This window comes from Furipterus horrens, unplaced genomic scaffold (assembly GCF_987537825.1).
Source record: "Furipterus horrens unplaced genomic scaffold, mFurHor1.1.pri manual_scaffold_7, whole genome shotgun sequence".
NCBI lineage: Eukaryota > Metazoa > Chordata > Mammalia > Chiroptera > Furipteridae > Furipterus > Furipterus horrens.
Genome location: NW_028327177.1, coordinates 115,186,289 through 115,207,896, shown reverse-complemented (window position 1 = coordinate 115,207,896; position 21,608 = coordinate 115,186,289). Strand labels below are relative to the sequence as shown.

At 36.3% G+C, this 21,608-nt stretch overlaps 1 protein-coding gene across 1 annotated transcript in view; it reads left to right on the top strand.

Annotated features, from left to right (window-relative positions):
• DNAJC13 (DnaJ heat shock protein family (Hsp40) member C13) overlaps nucleotides 1-21,608 on the top strand; it is a 118,832-nt gene that overhangs the window by 66,576 nt on the left and 30,648 nt on the right. The window contains exons 30-40 of the mRNA XM_090284338.1: nucleotides 1,865-2,019; nucleotides 2,522-2,567; nucleotides 4,913-5,067; nucleotides 6,396-6,597; nucleotides 7,984-8,099; nucleotides 8,640-8,718; nucleotides 10,557-10,692; nucleotides 12,417-12,601; nucleotides 13,044-13,118; nucleotides 14,174-14,293; nucleotides 21,171-21,350. Of these exons, the coding sequence (XP_090140464.1) occupies nucleotides 1,865-2,019; nucleotides 2,522-2,567; nucleotides 4,913-5,067; nucleotides 6,396-6,597; nucleotides 7,984-8,099; nucleotides 8,640-8,718; nucleotides 10,557-10,692; nucleotides 12,417-12,601; nucleotides 13,044-13,118; nucleotides 14,174-14,293; nucleotides 21,171-21,350 (1,449 nt within the window). The remainder of the gene's footprint in view (nucleotides 1-1,864; nucleotides 2,020-2,521; nucleotides 2,568-4,912; nucleotides 5,068-6,395; nucleotides 6,598-7,983; nucleotides 8,100-8,639; nucleotides 8,719-10,556; nucleotides 10,693-12,416; nucleotides 12,602-13,043; nucleotides 13,119-14,173; nucleotides 14,294-21,170; nucleotides 21,351-21,608) is intronic.

The following is a 21,608-nucleotide window of genomic DNA, read 5'->3' as shown; positions in this document are numbered from 1 at the left end:
GACTATGAAACTGAAAGGAAAGAAGCAAACACAAACCCTGTTGAATTTCAGGCCCTGAAAGGATGACTGAAAAACAAAACTTTAAGAGATGTGGTCAGCATAACGTAAAGTGTGTGTGTGTGTGTGTGTGTGATCTGTTTTAATTAAGAAATATTTTAGTAATATCTAAACAAAGTGATTTAAAAGAAGAATTTTAATAATAAAAGCTACTTTCAACAGTACTGAGTTCAAAAAATGTTTTCGGGAAGCTGTTTTGCTTTTTTTAATTTAATTTTTCTAAATTCTGGGAGACGTTAATCTTGCTAAGCATGGTTAGGTGGTATTTTTCAGGGACATTATCTGTGTTGGTTGGTACAGAGCTTTGTTCTTCATTGGACTTTTAAGAGCATTTAATGTAGCTTCAGAACTTTTAGAGTGGCCTAAGTACCAGTGAATGTCCTATATTTTCTGGTATAGTCACAATTTCAAATATTTTGCTTTTTTACTTGCTGCAGACCCTCCATATTACCCTGCCCAGGCTCTGTAGCTTCAGCGTCATCGCAAGATGTCGATTCAACACGGGAGGAGACAGATACTACCATGTCACTCCCGAGTCGGACTGCACAGCCATTCTCGGCGGTGCAGATAGACTCTTAAGAAGCTACACCATCGTCTCTCGAGACGGACGGCTGCCGACGACGACGACTTGCTGATTCCCACATTTTGTTAAAGTGATGTCCTGAATTACAACCACTGTTAACACTAGGGAAAATCCTGTGTTACTATATCTTGATTTTTCTGTTGAAAATATGTCATAGTACTAAATACTTAAATACCTTGTTGAACAGGTTAAAACACCAAAACACAGAAAAGTTTAAACTATTTACTTAAAGATATAGCTATTGCTCCGGCTGGGTAGCTCAGTTGGTTAGAGCATTGTTCCGATACACAAAAGTTGTGTGTTCTATTCCCAGTCAGGACACACAGCAGAGTCATAAATGGAATGCATAAGTGGAACAACAAATCAATGTCTCTCACTGTCTCTCTCACTCTCTCCCCACTTCCTCTCCCTCAAATCAATTAAAAAAAAAAAAAAATAGCTATTCAGTCTTGTATCTGAATCTAGAACTTGACCTAGCCTGAGCTAGTGTATACTCTTTGTCATAATATTTTTTTATTAGTAACATTTGACACCAAATTGGGGATTCTTTCGAAGTAATTGTTTATTGAAAATTGAAATGCCACTTAATTATTAAGATAAAACCTAAATTTTTTATGAAGTGTTTATTCTAGCAGTGCTATATGATTTTTATTAGCCCAAATTCATTGGTGTGGTCTCAGATATTCCTTTTTAGTATTGCTAGCTCAAATTTCTAGATATCGCATCTTTTGGTACTTTCTGGTAACAGAAATACTACTGCCTTCTTCCTGCACTTGTAGATTTAGAGCTTTGTCACTGATTGCATCCTCTGCTGTGCTCCTTGAATTCTCAAGGCTTCTTTAGGGGATGCTTCCCTTCTACTCAACTGAACTAAAAACAGTCCACAGTGTGGCTGTGTTTCTTTTTTGTCATAAGATTCCTGCACAAGAAACAATTTTGCCTATAATCATGTCAAACAGCTCCAGGCATGTTTGGATGTTTTCTGAATAGGTTTTGATCAATTCTAGTATTTTATATCTATCTGAATTACATGTAAAATGAATCGTTTTTCAAATCTTTTTGGAGTCTGATAGACAAGCTTACTAAGTCCCACAGATTTCTATTTTATAATTACTACATTATAAGAAACTATAATCTCAGCACAAAAACACATAAACCTAAATTGAATAATGAAATTGCAAGTTTTTTACAACCCAATAACAAAACATTTTATTTCTTTTTTAGCTACTGCTGACCTTTGACCCTATCCTTGTTGAGAAGGTTGCTATTTTGTTATACCACATCATGCAAGATAATCCACAGTTACCTCGTCTTTATCTTAGTGGAGTATTTTTCTTTATCATGATGTATACAGGTTCCAATGTGCTTCCTGTGGCTCGGTAAGAACTCTAATTGTAATCTATTTAAAGTTATTGTTTGAATTGTATGTGGAGAGATTAAATGATTGTGTGCGTGTGTTGTGTGTGTGTGAGTACATCATTGATTTTATTAAATTTTTTATTATAAAAGTAGTTTATACATCTTAAAATTTAGAAATTAGAAGAATAGAGGGAAATTACTCAGTATTAAACCACCTTACCAAATCTAACATAATTTTATTGTCTAGTGTTTTAATATATGTATTTAATGTAACCATATTCACATTGTGCATGCGATTTTACATTGTTTTTTTCTCAATATTGGATAGTATAACCATAATTTTAAAACCTTTCTAAATCATTTAAATTCTTACCTTAATTAGAAATTAAATATTTTGTCAATATGAATTTATAAGTTGCCTTTTAAGGCTTCTATTTATATATAAAGATCTCATCTTTAGAAAACCAAGGTTACTAAATCTAAATCAATTCCTGTGCCTGATAAGTAATTTTTTCCCCCTAGATTTTTGAAGTACACACATACCAAACAGGCTTTCAAGTCAGAGGAGGTAAGCCAGATGAATCCTTTGAATACATAATTTCACACTGGGTAAATTGTCTTGGCAACAAAGTTTCCTGAGCTGTGTATGTTTACTAAATTACTAGTGCCTGAGGGCAGGGATTGTTTTAACTCATTTTTACATTTCCTTATGGTACCTTACATATCGAAAGTCTAAGCTAATAATTTTTATATGAAAATAAATATTGTTCATTAGACTTAATATTGAAATTGAAGATGTCAATTGTAACCTGACACCACTGTGAATATAACTTATTTCCTTTACATAAAATTTGGATAAATTTTCATAAATAATTCATTCTATACCTGAGTCTCATATAATCAGCTAACATTCAGTCTGACTTCAACTTTCTTTCTGTTCTGATTCTAATATGGCAGAAGTGTTAAGTTTCTTTTTTGAAGCTACTTAATTTTTTAGGTGCTTTCCAGTGTTCTTGCCATTTTACTGAGGAGGAAGAGTATGAATCCAGAAAAAGATGAGACTTAATTCGGGCAGCTTTGACAACCTGAAACTTTATATGTACACTTGAGAGATTGTTATTGTCAATACATAACTGAAGGGTGATTCAAATTTTGTTAGGCTTTTCTCATGGAGCATTGATTTTCAGATTTTACTGAGAGCACAATAATAAACCAAAAACAGACCATTGTTTAGGAGACTAACCAGGAAATGTTATACCACCTTGACACTAGATTAAACTTCGTGTTCTGTAGAGTAGCCAGCGAAGCACTAGAAAATAATCTCTGTCTATTAATATTAAAGTGATGCCTGTGACAGTAGTTTTCATAGCTTTATACAAATAGAAAATGAGAATATAAGAGTTTTTAAAAGTTGCCTCTAATGCTACCACTTTAATGTAGTATTAGTCATTTTGGGCATGTTTTTTTTTCCTTTTTGTGTGTGCAGTTATGCATATGTAATCTTTTTTTTCAAATTTTATATGAGGTACTATATATTGGGTTGGCCAAAAATGCCATTTAGTTTTTTCTGTAAAGGACAAAATTTTCATTTTTACCTATAACTTTATTGATTTGGATATTTTGAGTATATTACTTATCTCCTGCATGATATAACATTGATTGTTCTCAATTAATGTTCGATTTGATCACTATCAACTTCCACCGGTCTATCTGATTGTGGAGCACTGTCCAGTGAGAAATCTCTTAACACGAAACTTACCGCTTATGATGTGTTTGATCAATCACAGCACCTTCTCAGTCCACTGCATGAATCTTTTTTTTTGCATTTCAGTTGTGTTTTTACCTTTCTTTTTAAATAATAAAGTATAATATGCTGAAAATGTGTATTTTCTTCCATCTTCAATATTAAAATGGCTACACAAAAATCCATCAATTTTTTATTTTTTTTAATGTCTGCTGATAAGATAGTTGTCACAATGCAATCTAACAAAATTGTTTTGAATGAAGTTAAAAACAACTTTTTAGCCAACCCAGTATGTCATTTCACCTAACAACTACAACGAAGTGGTGTTTGTTTATAGCAGAATTCTGGATGCAGGAATTATTAAATAATAGTAATATAAAGAACAGACAAGCAATTTTTTACCCTGCAGTTTAACAGATAGTGAATTTATGGCTTTTATTAGCTAAAAGCCTGAAAAGTATTCATAATCTAACGTTCCTTTGCACTAAGTGGTAAAACCATGTTTGGGACCCCTGGACACCCCGCACTCTTTGTCAGATCCTAGAGAAATCAAACATCCTCTATTTGCCTAGAAGGAAATAAGAGAAGTACTTACCGTCTTTAGGGTTTATTTCCGTCAGGTAGAGAAATGCATTTAAATATTTAGTATGATTAAGTATGATCATTACCCTGACTCCATTTGGCCAGCCAGAGAATATGGGGTTTTTAGTACAGTTAATTATACTTACTTTGATAGAAATTTTACATGTAAATCCTAGCCACCCTTCATGAGGAAAGACTCTTTAAAATCTTGGTTTTCTGGACTGACTTGATTTTGAAAACAGAAGCGGTACAAGTAGGAACTGCAGCCAATAATGTAACACAATAATTGATGTAAGTCTTGTCCGTGTCGTCCTTGTGTTGTCCATTGCTATTATCCCAGGTCAAAGGCCACTTGGCAGCCCCTGACACCTGAGGGGTTAAGACTCCTGCAGGGCTGGAGGGTGTTAGTTCCATCTTGGACCTCTTGCGAAACCAGTTTATACCAGAAACCTTTCATTTCACATTTTCTATCTAAATTTCCAAAGTACAAAAGCAATTTGTTCCAGTTGTTCTCCTTTCTTAAATGTTCGCTGGAAAATTGAAAAATAGCTTTAGTGTTTCTGACTACATTTTGTTTTGTTTTAAAGACAAAAGGACAAGATATTTTTCAAAGAAGTATACTTGGACACATCCTGCCAGAAGCAATGGTTTGTTACTTAGAAAACTATGAGCCTGAAAAGTTTTCCGAGATTTTTCTTGGAGAATTTGACACTCCAGAAGCAATCTGGAGCAGTGAAATGAGGTAGGTAGCAAGTCAGTTGTGTCTTATATTCAGAATCTTTGCTATCTGGTTTGTTTCCTTAAAAGAATTGCTTTTACTGGTTGCATAATCTAAAGCTACAGTAGTCATTGATACCAAATCAAGGGACAAAGCCATAGGTTTTTTTTCAATTCTGACATGATTTGACAATATTACTGTGACCTTAATAGAGCTTTATATAAAGGTAGACCCTATTAATCACTGGTGCTTCTTAAGTCAGTTTGTAGAACTGACAAAATTTTAGGCAAAGAACTAATATATATTTATGGAATATAGGGAGATAAAATCAAGACGTACTTTTTGGATATTTGGAAATAGAACTGTGCTCCACTAATTAAAAACTATGCCCACGTAAAATGGACAGGACCAGAGATATCTAAAATCATTTTAGAATGAGGGCTCCATAGCCAGAACATTTTGACCTTAATCTGGAGGTTTGCATTCCTAACGAATGTCCTTATTAGGAGAAGAATGCCATGGGAAAAGCCTATGGAAACCAAGAAAAAGGAAAAGCCCAGAAGCGGATATCAGTGTTCAGACAGGCTCTGTGCAGGAAGGACTTAGCTACTTCATAATTCCAGTGTCAGGGCCCCTCTGTGGAGAACACCTCACTCAGGCTTAGCTGGATGATGACAGTTGATCTTCTGAGTCAGTTGTTCACTCTCCTTTGGCTGATTTCACTGCTGGTTATTATTTGGATTCTCCAATAGTTGACCGATAGACTTGGCATATGCTAGCCACCAATTTGAATATATTCTCTATGATAGTCATATTTTTCATTGGTAAAAAATGTATAGGGATATGAAAATGTTTACAACACAGTTTTCCTATGTAATATTTTTCTCCTGCAGTTGATTAGATTGATTAATATGAGTACTGATCAAATCAAGTTTCTGCTTAAATGAGGGCTAGATCCTAGGTTGTGGCAAATACCTAAAATAAAACCATGTAGTGCGCTTCCCTAGGATGATAGCTAATTGGAGTTCCCTGACTATGCCCATGTGCTGCATGAAGATTTCATACCATTTGACCATTTCATGACTGATTTTTTTAAATAGGAACGACTGGCAATAGTCAGCCTTTTTATCTGTGGTCTTTTTTGTAGTTAAGTATTACAAATAAGTTTATATCGATTGAGAGTTTTTACATAGTAAGTTTAGAATACCCTGAGTAACATTCTCAGGGTTTTCTAAATAATGGAGTTACCCTAAAGAAGATCCATGTAGTTATCTTGCATGATTACCTGTCTTTATCTTTTCTTTAAAATCAAATAATCAGTTCATAATGCTTGGAGATTTTTATAATTCTAGGCGCCTCATGATAGAGAAGATTGCTGCCCATCTTGCTGATTTCACACCTCGTCTTCAGAGTAACACGAGAGCACTTTATCAATATTGTCCCATCCCAGTTATCAACTATCCACAACTAGAAAATGAACTATTTTGTAATATTTATTACCTCAAACAACTTTGTGATACACTCCGATTTCCAGATTGGCCAATTAAAGACCCGGTAAGTTAGCAGATTAATTTGTGCTTTCTTAAAATATAAAAATAGCCTCTAATCACTTCTGGGTATTTCCTTCTTCTGTGATAAGAAAGACAAATTTCCTTAAGTATATGTACCCTCTTACTTTAAGCACTGTATAGCTCCGAGTATAGTTCAGTATATTTGGGTACATACCAAACTGAACAATAGTTTTTTGAGGGAGTATTAGGAATTTTACAATCTCGATCTTCTGTGACAAGAACAAACTTAATTTCATGTATGTAACACAATTATATACTATAATAGCTTGGTGGAAGCTTGTCTCTTTATAGCAGATTGATTAAATTCACAAATGTTGGAGTTAGGCAGTGTGGGATTGAGTCTCATTTCGACCATTATATAACATTCAGTACCTTGCTTGACTTCTCTAAACCTCTGTTATGGTAATAGTACTAGTACTACTTATAATACCAGCTGTCTCATGTGGTAGTTAGGGAGATTAAGTGAGAATTCACATAAAATAACACAATTCCTGGCACACGTAGGAGGTAGTAAGTGTGACCTGCTTATTTGTGTAGTAGTCTCTACTGCCTGCCTGCCCACCCACAGTGCCCTTGGGACCTTTCCAGCTTGAGCCTTTGGATATTTAACTGGAATCCAGGAAAAAAGTAGGCCTTGGCACCTGTTGTTGGACTGTTACTATAGCAGAGGGTGTATCGTGATCCTTACCATCAAAAGGTTTCAGAACAACTGCATTTGTACCACAAGTCACTGCCTCTTTACAGTGCTCTGACTAAATGGAGGCAGGTAGAGTCTGTGCTTTTTCTCGATTTAGCATGAGATAGTTGAGAAAGAATGGGCTTTTTAGTCAGACCTAGGTTTGAATGCAGCTCCATCAATTATTAACTGGGAAACATGTAACTGTCTCGAAATCAGTGTTCATGTATTATTGAGATTTTATACAAGAATTAAACCTGCATCTGTAGAGCACCTAGTTCCTTGGCAGATAGGCATTCAGTAAATGTTGCTCTCTGCTCACCTGCTACCCACACTCCCTTATGTACACTCTTCCTCATGTTTTCCAAATGCCTGCATACCAGTAACTATGTTGGGTCACTTTGAGAAGCATGCCATCATATAGTGCTTTCTTTCTTATTACAGTATATTACCTACTAATTTCAGAATTTTTTGTACTTTCTGAATGTTTCTTTAACAAATATCACTTTAAAAACAGAAGAATGTAGCCCTGTAGCAAACACCTTGCTAACTATTCAACAGTGCTACTTATAGTTCAGAAAATTTTGAATTGTATGGCCTAGAAATGTCAATTTAAATAAATATAGCACCAGAATTCTACAACTTATAAATTATATTCTGAAATCATTTTCATTTTAATTCTCTGTCTTTAAGGTTAAGCTTCTAAAAGATACCCTTGAGGCCTGGAAGAAGGAAGTAGAAAAGAAGCCTCCTACAATGTCAATAGATGATGCTTATGAAGTGCTTAATCTCCCTCAAGGACAAGGACCGTGAGTTATTTTCAGTGTTATCTTCCCCTTCCTCTTGCAGTTTGTGTTATGCATGAGGAAGAGATTTTATAGAAATATGCCTGAGACACTAAATGACAGATGCTTAGAAAGGATTGCAGATTCACTTTATCAGTGAAGTTTTATAGTAGAATAGATATGTTAGAGGAAAATACTATAGTTTAAAAGACATTTTCTTAAGTATAGACTGAATTTCTATACTTAAAATAACTTAGAATTCTAGAGTTCAAAATGATATTTTGGAAAACTACTTTTTAAATAATTTCTTAGTTCTTCAAACCCAAAATATTATTTTATAATTGGAAGTGAATGATAACTTTGCATAGGAAAAATTTAGGTTTTATTTTTAGTATGTGATGATAACATATAAAGGATAAACTTAAATTTAACTGGGTTTAATTTGACACCTAATATATGATTATATACAATAAAGTAAGGTTCTTACAATATCATTTTAGATGATTGTGTAGATTTTTTTCTTGCACCTTAGTGTATTCATAAAATAATTTTCCTATTTGACAGGCACGATGAGAGCAAGATTAGAAAAGCTTATTTCAGACTTGCACAAAAATACCATCCTGATAAGAATCCAGAAGGAAGGGTATGTACTACCTTTGGACTTAAAGCTTTTGGGTTGACATCCTTTTACTCTATTCTGTTTTAGACAGAGAACAGATTCACTCATCCTTTGTGCCAATATTTGCCTCATAATACATGCCCAGTGTGTGTTTATCTTCTAGCCCATGTTTTCTGCGTGAGTGGTCCTCCCTCAGTTTACCAGAAAGACTGCCCCTGAGATTAGTAACTTAGGGATTTTCTTCTTTCTCCTTTCCCATGTCTGTTTGATAATTAACTAATTGGCAGTCACATAAATAATTGACAGGTTTATGGTTGAATTTAATTCATGTGTAGATGATGCTATTGCCATCCAGATTGCTTTGTATAATTTTATTTCTTTTTCTTTTATTTTTAAAGATTTTATTTATATTTAGAGAGAGGGAAAGGGAGAGAGGAATATCAATGTGTGGTTGCCTTTCACGTGCCCCCAACTGGGGACCTGGCCCTCAACCCAGGCATGTGCTCTGACTGGGAATCAAACTGGCGACCCTTTGATTTGCAGGCTGGTGCTCAATCCACTGACCCACACCAGCCAGGGATAATTTTTTTTCTAATGATATTCAATTTCATATCTAACTGAAAAAGTAGAAATTTTGGTTCAGACTTAAAGTCATCTGCTGCCAGCATTCCCTAATCCTGCTTCTTCCAGCTTTCTTTTAAAATATCAATTCATAAAAGATGAAATCAGATAAGAACTACTAAAACTAGGACTGATAGTCTATTGTTAGTGATGTGTAGTAATTTCCACTGGTTTCAAATTCATTGTTGTTTTTAGAGACAGACAATATTCTGGAATGGTAAGACAGCATTGAAAAGATGCTGCTTTTGTATACTTAAGACATTTTAAATAAAAAGCCTGGGATAGTTTTGAGAGAGAACAATCAATATAGGAAGAAATTTGGAATCAGTATTAAATTACTAGACTTAACCTACCAGATGTTATAATATTGTATAAAGCTACAACAGCAAATGTGATACTGGCACAGGAATCAACATATAGATTAAGGAACATAATGTAGTGTAGTGGTTTGTGAGCATGGATTTAGGAATTAGATCTGGATGTCTTAGCTCTATCACCGGTTGACAATGACTCTAGGAAAAGTAATTTAATGTCTAAAAAATGAGGATAATAATACATCACACGGCTGTTTGGAGGATTAAATGAAGTAATGTTTGTAAAGCACTTAGCACAGGGTCTGCCATAGTACTCAATGAAACTCTTACCATAATTGTTCTCATAATAACTCAGAAACTATCTCCAGCGTGTGGCAATTTAATGTAATACTTATGGTGTAACTAGTGTGGAAGACATTTTCAGTAAGTGGTATTGAGATTATTGAATAGCTATTTGCCGGGGGTGGGGGGGTGGGGGTGGGAGTGTCGCCTTAAAAGTATACCAGCTAAGTTACAGTTGGAATGAATTTCTTTTTTAAAAAAAATTATTTATTTTGTCCTTACCTGAAGACATGCTTGTTGACTTTACAGAGGGGGAAAGGGAGGAAGAAAGAGGGCAGAAACATCAGTGTTAGAAACATCTGTCGATTGCCTCTTGTAAGCGCCCACCTGGGGACTCCACCAGGGACTGAACTGGCAACCTAGGCATGTACCCTGACTAGGAATCAGACCTGCGAACTCTATTCATAGGGTGATGCTTCAGCCAACTGAGCCACATCGGCCAGGGCTGGAATGAATTTCTTAATGTAAAAATACCAAAACAAAATATAAAGAAGTTATTGGTAAAATATAAACCAGCTATGTTCTATTTTCGTTGTGATTTGAGATCTTCCAAATTAAAAGTAAATCATCTTTGGTTACATGCAGGAAATGTTTGAAAAAGTAAATAAAGCATATGAATTTTTATGTACCAAATCAGCAAAAATAGTGGACGGACCAGATCCAGAGAATATAATTTTAATTCTGAAAACACAGAGCATTCTCTTCAACCGTCATAAAGAAGGTAAGGCATGTGTTGTTTTAGAATTTTAATTTACCCTCCAGCTAATTCTATTATGTTACTTGTTTCTACTGCATATTTTATTAGAATTACAATTATTATTGCAAAAGGCTCTTGAAATAGTATTTTAGGTACAGAAAAAGAGTATTTTTCATAGAAAGGCCCAAAATGTTTATTTTATACCTTTCACTTCTTAGCTAGCCCTGGCTGGTTTAGCTCAGTGGATTGAGCGTCGGCCTGCGAGCTAAGTGTCGCTGGTTCGATCTTCCAGTCAGGGTACATCAGAGAAGGAAAACTCTGACTCCAAAAAACCTCCGCTGCCTTGCGGCATACCTCTTCAGGGGAAAGGCTAAGGGAGTAAACCCCGACAGAAAATCCGGAGCCGGAGTCCCTAAGGCGGTTTGACGTTGTAGTCAACACCGGCAACTCCTGCGGCGCACCTGAACCCAAGCTGTATTGACTCCGTCTTTCCCTTGGATCCTTCAGCTGCGAAGAGAGGGGGGGTCTGCTGCATGGGCAACAGCAGACCCTCCATATTACCCTGCCCAGGCTCTGTAGCTTCAGCGTCATCGCAAGATGTCGATTCAACACGGGAGGAGACAGATACTACCATGTCACTCCCGAGTCGGACTGCACAGCCATTCTCGGCGGTGCAGATAGACTCTTAAGAAGCTACACCATCGTCTCTCGAGACGGACGGCTGCCGACGACGACGAGAAAAGCACACTTGTTATTCAGAAAATAGAATATAAAATATTTACTCACATTGAAATCAAGTGTCTCTCAACTATCTTTTCTTTACAAAGAATATCACAATTGTTAATACGATTTTGGGTGTGTTGGCAATATCTTGCTGTCTATGATCAGTTGAAAAGTTACAAAGAGCACAGGGACAATATATAAAGTAAATATTATGTGGGGGATCAAAACCACTGCACACTAAATTCAGTTACTATACCAGAAAATACCCTTTTACTTGTGGAAACATTTTAAAGAAATCAACAAAACAAGTTTTCTAGAAAAGATCCAGGGAATGTATATTTGTTTTAATTTCTTTTTATAAACTAGAATTAGGAGACATTTCGTCGTCGTCGTCGTCGTCGGCAGCCGTCCGTCTCGAGAGACGATGGTGTAGCTTCTTAAGAGTCTATCTGCACCGCCGAGAATGGCTGTGCAGTCCGACTCGGGAGTGACATGGTAGTATCTGTCTCCTCCCGTGTTGAATCGACATCTTGCGATGACGCTGAAGCTACAGAGCCTGGGCAGGGTAATATGGAGGGTCTGCTGTTGCCCATGCAGCAGACCCCCCCTCTCTTCGCAGCTGAAGGATCCAAGGGAAAGACGGAGTCAATACAGCTTGGGTTCAGGTGCGCCGCAGGAGTTGCCGGTGTTGACTACAACGTCAAACCGCCTTAGGGACTCCGGCTCCGGATTTTCTGTCGGGGTTTACTCCCTTAGCCTTTCCCCTGAAGAGGTATGCCGCAAGGCAGCGGAGGTTTTTTGGAGTCAGAGTTTTCCTTCTCTGATGTACCCTGACTGGAAGATCGAACCAGCGACACTTAGCTCGCAGGCCGACGCTCAATCCACTGAGCTAAACCAGCCAGGTTAAGATGTTGAATATTTTATCCTTTTTTTTTAAGGCAATGTAATTGAACAGTGTCAAAATTAAAGTCATGGCATGATCAGTTTTTGTTTTTCTGTTTTCCCAACACCTTTGGTTGTTTCAGACTTACAGCCTTATAAATATGCAGGATACCCCATGCTAATTAGGACTATAACAATGGAAACTTCAGATGACTTCCTCTTCTCAAAAGAATCACCTTTGTTGCCTGCTGCTGTAGAGCTAGCTTTCCATACTGTCAACTGCTCAGCCCTCAATGCTGAAGAGCTCAGAAGGGAAAATGGAATTGAGGTAACATGAAACGACCTTTGTGTTTACTTTCAAGCTAGTTTAGGTACATTGTATGATGCTTGGCAAGAGAGAATTCACCAAGTACAAACAGTTGATAATAGTTTGTTTAATTTATGCCAACAGATAACAACATTATATTCCTTATATTCTAGTACCAAAATTAAGGGTAGAATTGGAGCTTTATTTCATAATGTGAATTGGAGGGTATTGGATTCAAAATTGGTAAGCTGAGCATTGTTAGAAGTATCTAATTGAGACCAGTTTAAAAGAAACATTTAGGAATCCTTTGTTTACTTATTTATTTAACAAATGTTGATTGAGCAAACATTCACATACCAGGTATCTAATATTGAAAGGTTATTAATATTTTATTTTTCCCAGAAAAGGGTTTTCAGACTTCAAGTCAGAATGGGAACTTAATGGCTGGCTTCTTTCTCTGCAGGTATTACAAGAGGCATTTAGTCGCTGTGTGGCTGTTTTGAATCGTTCTAGTAAACCAAGTGACATGTCAGTACAGGTGAGGCTAAAACATCTGGTTCTAAGAAAATTAAACTATACTTGTATTTAAGACTCTAACATCTATGAAAACCACTTGGAGGGCTGATTAAACCACAGGTTTCTGAGCATCAGTTCTCCATCTTCTGCCCACCGAGTTTCTGATTTCAGTGGGTCTGGGGTGGGGGCCTGAGAATATACTTTTTTATTAGGTTCTCGGGTGATAATGATGATCTGTGCATCACACTTTAAGAACCACTGCAGTAAATCACTTGTGATCTGTTGTCTTTTTTCTTTAAATATAGACTAGTATAATGAACCCTTATGTCCCCATTACCCGGTTTCAAATATTTGCTGTTTTGCTGTTTTTATTCAGTTATCTTCCACCTCCTTCCCCAATTTCCTTATCTACCTTCCTCCCCCGTCCCTAGTATTTTAATTGGCTTACTTTCTGTTATGGTTATAATAGTTGAATTCTTTGATAGAAAATCCATCAACAATTCAGTAAGATCATTGTAGAATGCATCTTTTTATGTGGCCCTTTGTTTATGCCAGCAAAATTTGGGATGTGTGTATTAAACAATTGAGTATAGGCTTTTTGAGTTTCATCTTCTACTTTGAAGTGTAGTACATAAATAGAATTATGATTCTACAGTGTAATAAGCTGGACAAAAATATTTTAATCCAGAGGTCAGCAAACATTTTAATACAAGGCCAGGGAGTAAACATTTGGGGCTTTTAGGCTGCATACAATCTCCGTTGAATATTTCTGTTTTTTTTTTTTTTTTAAATAACTCTTTAAAAATGTAAAATACCATTTTTAGCTCCCTGGTCATATAATGACAGGCCATGGTTGATTTCACCCATGTTCGATAGTGGCCGTGATATGCCAACCTTTATCTACAGGAAATCTTAACCAGAAATACTGGCAATTTAATAGGAATAATTGTTTAATTTTGGAGCATTGTATATACTGTTAAGCATTATTCACAAATCTGCTGATTTGATTCCCATCGTCTTAAAGAATTATACCTGTGACTCCTCACCCCACCACCCCCCTCTTGGTGTTGTCTGCAGGTGTGTGGGCACATAAGCAAATGCTATAGCGTGGCTGCTCAGTTTGAAGAATGCCGAGAGAAGATCACAGAACTGCCTGGCATCATCAAGGATCTCTGTCGGGTGCTATATTTTGGAAAGGTGGAGTTCGTCTTTCATGCTTTCTGGTAGAGTCAGCAATGAGTTTTCAAAGTAGCCACTCTCCAGTTTATAAATAAGTTCTTTATCCCAAATTATTATTATGATTTTTTAAATAATTTATTTATTTATTTGTTTGTTCATTTGTTTTTGTTTTTTATTTTGGTTTTTCAATTACAGTTGTCCCCTTTTCCCCCAATTTCTCTACCCCACCCAACCCACCCCCTCTCCCGCAATCATATCCCTCCCCGTTGTCCATGTCCATGATCATTTATATATGTTCTTTGACTAAACTCTTCCCTTATCCCCCTTCTCTCCCTCTCCCCTCCCCCCTATTGACTGCTATTCTGCTCTTCGTTCTATTTGGTTCCTTTGTTTGTGTTGTTCTTTAGTTTCCTGTATTAGGTGATATCATACGGTATTTTTCTTTCTTTGCATGCCTTATTTCACTAAGCATAATTCTCTCTAGTTCCATCCATGTTGTTGCAAATGACAGGAGTTCCTTCTTTCTTTCTGCTGCATGGTACTCCACTGTGTAAATGCACCACAGTTTTTTGATCCACTCATCTACAGATGGACACTTAGGTTGTTTCCAGCACTTAGCTATTGTAAACAGTGCTGCAATGAACATAGGAGTGCATAAGTTCTTTTGAACTGGTGTTTCAAGATTCTTCGGGTATAATCCTAGTAGTGGAGTCGCTGGTTCAAAAGGCAGTTCCATTTTTAATCTTTTGAGGTAATTCCATACTGTTTTCCATAATGGCTGCACCAGTCTGCATTCCCACGAACAGTGCAGCAGGGTTCCCGTTTCTCCACATCCTCGCCAGCACTTGTTGTTTGTTGATTTGTTGATGATGGCCATTCTGACTGGTGTAAAATGGTATCTCATTGTGGTTTTTATTTGCATCTCTCTGATGGCTAATGATGTTGAGCATTTTTTCATGTGTCTATGGACCTTCTGTATGTCCTCTTCGGAGAAGTGTTTGTTCAGGTCCTTTGCCCATTTTTTAATTGGGTTGTTTGTTTTCTTGATGTTGAGTCGTATCAGCTCTTTATATATTTTGGAAATCAGTCCCCTGTCTGTGATGTCATTGGTAAATATGTTTTCCCATATGGTTGGTTTCCTTTTCATCTTGCTGATGTTTTCTTTTGCTGAGCAGAAACTCTTTAGTTTGATGTAATCCCATTTATTTATTTTTTCCTTTATTTCTCTTGCTTTAGGAGATGTATCCGTGAAGAAATTGTTACATGAGATATCTGATATTTTCTTGCCTATGTTTTCCTCTAGAACTTTGATGGCGTCACGGCTTACATTTAAGTCTTTGATTCATCTTGAGTTTATTCTCGTGTGTGGTGTAAGTTGGTGGTCTAGTTTCATTTTTTGCAGGTCCCTGTCCAGTTCTCCCAGCACCATTTGTTAAAGAGGCTCTTCTCACTCCATTTTATGTTCCTTCCTCCTTTATCAAATATTAGTTGACCATAGAGGCCTGGGTTTATTTCTGGACTTTCTATTCTGTTCCACTGATCTATATGTCTGTTCTTATGCCAGTACCAGACTGTTTTGATTACAGTGGCTTTGTAGTATTGTTTGATATCTGGTGTTGTGATTCCTTCTGCTGTGTTCTTCTGTCTCAAGATTGCTTTTGGTATTCGGGGTCTTTTTTGGTTCCATATGAATTTATGGAGTATTTGTTCTAGGTCTGTGAAATATGTAATTGGTATTTTAATAGGGATTGCATTGAATCTGTAAATTGCTTTGGGTAGTATGGCCATTTTGATGATGTTGATTCTTCCCATCCAAGAACATGGTATTTGCTTCCATTTATTTGTATCTTCCTTAATTTCTTTCTTCAATGTTATATAATTTTCAGAGTACAGGTCTTTTATCTCTTTGGTTAAGTTTACTCCTAGGTACTTTATTTTTCTTGTTGCTATAGTAAATGGTATTTTCTTTTTTGTCTCTGTCTCTGCTATTTTATTGTTGGTGTACAGAAATGCCTTAGATTTCTGTATATTTATTTTGTACCCTGCTATATTGTCAAATTCACTTATTATATCGAGTAGTCTTTTAGTGGAGTTTATAGGGTTTTCTAGGTATACTATCATGTCATCTGCATATAGTGATAGTTTTACTTCTTTCTTCCCAATTTGGATGCCTTTTATTTCTTTTTCTTGTCTGATTGCTGTGGCTAGGACTTCCAACACTATGTTGAATAGTAATGGAGAGAGTGGACAGCCTTGTCTAGTTCCTGATTTCAGGGGGAATGCTTTCAGTTTTTGTCCATGGAGTATGATGTTCGCTTCAGGTTTCTCATATATAGCCTTAATTATGTTAAGGTATGCTCCCTCTATTCCCATTTTGCTGAGTGTTTTCATCATAAATGGGTGTTGTACTTTATCAAATGCTTTTTCTGCATCTATTGATAGGCTCGTGTGATTTTTGTCTTTCATTTTGTTTAGGTGATGTATTATATTTATTGATTTGCGAATATTAAACCATCCTTGCATCCCTTGGATGTATCCCACTTGATCGTGGTGTATGATGTTTTTGATGTATTGCTGGATCCTGTTTGCCAATATTTTATTGAGGATTTTAGCATCTATGTTCATCAGTGATATTGGCTCGTAGTTTTCTTTCTTTGTTGTGTCTTGACCTGGTTTGAGGATTAGGATAATACTGGCTTCATAGAGTTTGGGATTTTTCCCTCTTCTTAGATTTTTCGGAATAGTTTGAGGAGGATAGGAGTTAGTTCTTCCCTGAATGTTTTGTAGAATTTGCCTGTGAAGCCATCCGGTCCAGGGCTTTTGAGTGCCGGGAGATTTTGGATGACTGTTTCGGTTTCCTTCTTTGTTATTGGTCTGTTGAGACTTTCCACTTCTTCTTGATTCAGATTTGGAAGGTTATATGTTTCTAGAAATTTGTCCATTTGTTCTAGATTGTCAAATTTCTTGTCATACAGTTGTCTGTAGGAATTTCTAACTATCATTTGTATTTCTGTGGTATCAGTCGTGATTTCTCCTCTTTCATTTCTGATATTGTTTATTTGGGTCTTCTCTCTTTTTTTCTTGATTAAACTGGCTAGAGGCTTGTTGATTTTGTTTATTTTTTCGAAGAACCAGCTCCTAGTTTTGTTGATCTTTTGGGTTGTTTGTTTAGTCTCTATGTCATTTAATTCTGCTGTGATCTTGATGATTTCGTTCCTTCTTCTTGCCCTAGGCTTTGTTTGTTGTTGTTGTTGTTCTAGTTCTTGTAGCTTTATGGTTAGGTTTTTTATTTGAGATTCTTCTATCCTTTTCAGATATGCCTGTATTGCTATGAACTTCCCTCTCAGGACTGCTTTTGCTGTGTCCCACAGGTTTTGGGCTGTTGTGTGCTCATTATCATTAGTTTCTAGAAATTTCTTGATTTCTTTTTTGATGTCATTGTTAACCCATTCATTATTTAATAGCATGTTATTCAATCTCCATGAGTTTGGGTGTCTTTGATTTTTTTCTCTGAGGTTGATTTCTAGTTTCAAGGCATTGTGATCTGAAAAGATGCTTGATATGATTTCAATTTTCTTGAATTTGTTGAGGCTTGTTTTGTGTCCTATCGTGTGGACTATCTTTGAAAATGTCCCATGTGCCTTTGAAAACAATGTATATTTTGCTTCTTTGGGGTGGAAAGTTCTATATATATCATTTAGATCCATGTGGTTTAGTGTGTTGTTCAATGCCTGTATATCCTTGGTTTTTCTTTGCTTTGATGATCTGTCTATTGTTGATAATGGAGTGTTGAAGTCCCCTACTATGAGTGTGTTGTTGTTGATATCCTTTTTGTGGTCTTCTAGTATTTGCTCTATGTATTTGGGTGCTCCTATGTTGGGTGCATATATGTTTATCAGTGTTATATATTCTTGATGGATTGTTCCTTTACGTATTATGAAATGTCCTTCTTTGTCTCTTTTTATTGTCCTTGCTTTGAAATCCGTTTTGTCTGATATGAGGACTGCTATCCCGGCTTTTTTTTCCGGTCCATTTGCTTGGAATATTTTTTTATATCCCTTTACTTTCAGTCTGTGTAAATCTTTTGTTTTGAGGTGTGTTTCTTGTAGACAGCAAATATTTGGGTCCTGTTTTCTTATCCATTCCGTTACCCTATGTCTTTTAATTGGAGCATTTAATCCATTTACATTTAAGGTTATTATTGATGTGTATTTATTCATTGCCCTTTGTACCTCTGTTCCTCTCCTCTTTTGTTCTTCTTTTTTCTTAGAACACTCCCTTTAGCATCTCTTGCAATGCTGGTTTGGTGGAGATGTATTCTTTCAGCCTTCCTTTGTCTGAGAAACTCCTTATTTCACCTTCTATTTTGACTGAGAGCCTTGCTGGGTAGAGTATTCTTGGTTGTAGGCCTTTGTTTTTCATTGCTTGAAATATTTTTGACCATTCCCTTCTGGATTGTAATGTTTCTGTTGAGAAATCAGTTGATAGCCTTATCGGAGCTCCCTTGTATGTTATTTGCTGTTTTTCTCTTGCTACTTTTAGGATTCTCTATTTGTCTTGAAATGTTGCCATTTTAATTATGATGTGCCTTGGAGTGGGTTTTTTGGGGTTCCTCTTCATTGGAACTCTCTGTGCTTCCTGAACTTGTATAACTTTTTCTCTCATCAGGTTCGGAAAATTTTCTGTCATGTTTCTCATATCAGTTTTTCAATTCCATGGTCCTTTTCTTCTCCCTCTCTAATTCCTATGATCCTGATATTATTTCTTATCATGCTATCCTGTAATTCCCTTACATCTTGTTCATATTTTTTCAATCTTTTTTCATTTTGTTGTATTGTCTGGGAGTTTTTCTCTACATTATCTTCTAACTCACTAATCCGATCCTCTGCTTCGTTTAGTCTGCTTTTTACTGATTCTACTGTGTTTTTCAGTTCAGAGATTGAATTCTTCAGTTCTTCCTGGTTCTCGTTAACAGTTTCTATGTCTTTTTTTATGCTGGTGTAGTTCTCTGCAAGTTCCCTGTAACCTTCTTGGAGCTGCTGGTAACTTCCTTGGAGGTTGTCATAGTTGATTTTAAGGATGTCGAGTATATTGAGGTTCTTTACCACCATTGTTTTGAATTCCATGTCTGACATTTGCGCTATGTCTATTTCATCTTTCTGTCTTTCTGAGGATTCCTCTTTTCTCTTCATTGAGGGGTTATTTTTGCGTCTTACCGTGTTGGGTTCTTTTTGTTTTTATTTATTTATTTATTTGTTTGTTTTTTGGGGGGGTGGTCTGCTTTGACTTCCCTCCTTTGTGGTGTGAGATTCTTTATCGGAGATCTGGGGGTTTCAGTGGTGCAGTCTCTTTGATATCCTGAGCCTAATGTTCTTGAGTTGCCCTTTATATTGTTTGTTTATGCTGTTTGGTTATATTTCAGATGTTCTTTGGTAGGATCTTCCTTCTGGCTAGTTGGTTGAGAGTCACTCTCTCCGCTTCGTCTTGAGTTCTTTTGTGGATATGCTGTTAAAAACATAAACACACAGCCCAGGCAGGAGACCCACACCCTCAAAAAGTATCCCCCACTCTCTATCCCGCTATCGTCAGCCTACGAACCCGTATTAATATAAATGTAAAGAGATTAGAGCTTTTATACTATAAGAAGAATAGATAAGAGTTCTTTTTGGGGAGGAAAAATATATTTTTTGATAGAGGGGGGTGATAGATTAATAATAGTTGAGACTGTGCAAGCCAGTAGGTAATATTTACATTGTATGTCAATAAAAATAGAAGAAAAGGATGGAAAATTGTATAATATAGTAGGAAAGTGGGATTGTATTGTATTGGGTTTATATAGTAATTATATTCTATTATTCAGAATGATAGGGGGGCTAAACTAGACAAACAAATAAACAACAATTAAAGAGAAAGGATGAAAAGGAGAGGTTATATGCAACACGTTAGAGATAAAGTTTGTTTTTCTTTTTGGAAGGGGCGGAAAAAAAAAACACACCCCCCACACCCCCAAAAAAAACCCAAGAAAAGAGAAGAAAGAAAAGAACCAAATTATTTTTAAGTTAATTATTTGGATCTCTTAATAACATTTTTCACAGAAGCCTTGCTGTAAATGAAGGCTTTTGTTCTGAAGCTGACCCACAAAGAATGAGACTAGAGATATATATGTATAGAAAAATGGGTTTCATCTGAACATTAGAAGACAGGCAGGGAAGAAAGGAAGAAGACTAGACTAAATAAATCTAAGGGAAGTGAAGGACCACATACATAAAACCTGAAACTTAGCCAAATCACTGCCTCTGTGGGAAGAGTCTTTAGGAATCTGAGCGCTTCCTCCTAATCAGCACTGTTGAGAGACCCAGATCTCTTAGATGGCTGAGCAGAGGGCGAGTTGTGTTGGAATAGAGGAGGGTTGGGTTGCTGAATGTGGACTAAGCTGTCTGGGGATAAGGGATCTGATTAGAATATGTCCTCAACTCTGTTTCCTTGATGTCCTTAGAAGTATTTACTAAGAATAAACTCTCATGTAAAGAAAGACGTTCGTACATCTGCACTAAAGATACTAATAAACTTACATTCACTGACATGTGAGTTGCTGTTAATGCCTTGTCACTATTTTTAAAAATTGAAAATTCAAGAAGTGAAATGAAGAAAACTATTTACAAGTCTTTGAACACTAGCCAGAAAGATAGTAGTTCTGTGTTTTTTCACAGGGTCACTTTTAATTTTAGGCTTTGAGGGCTATAGGATTCAGACTTAAATTGGAAATGAAGATATAAGAGGAGGTAAGTACTTTGCATAATAAGATAGCTAGCTTGACATTGACATACTTACACCCAGTGTCCCTTAGGAGCTTCTTTTAACTCTGGAATTAATTTCTTTATTCTTGTTCTCTCAGAGTATTCCGCGGGTGGCTGTTCTTGGGGTCGACTGTGTCAGTTCTTTTGCTGTGGATTTCTGGCTACAGACACACCTATTTCAGGCTGGAATTTTGTGGTATATGCTTGGTTATCTGTTTAATTATGACTACACACTAGAAGAGAGTGGCATTCAGAAAAGTGAAGAAACAAACCAGCAGGTAACTTAAACACTGCTTTAATATTAAATTTGAACCCAAACCATAGGTTTATGTGATGCAAAGCTTCAGCTACCCAGAACCCCCGAGGCATAAACTTTTTTGAGATAACTAAGTTTATTGCTCTTTAAGCCCCCAAACTTTTAAAAAAATTCTGATCACTTATACTGGAAGGAGTCAAAACAAAAGAATCTCTAGTAGCAACTACTGTACATAACTTAATCTTTTCTTGATTACTCAACGTCACCTTTATGATTGCAA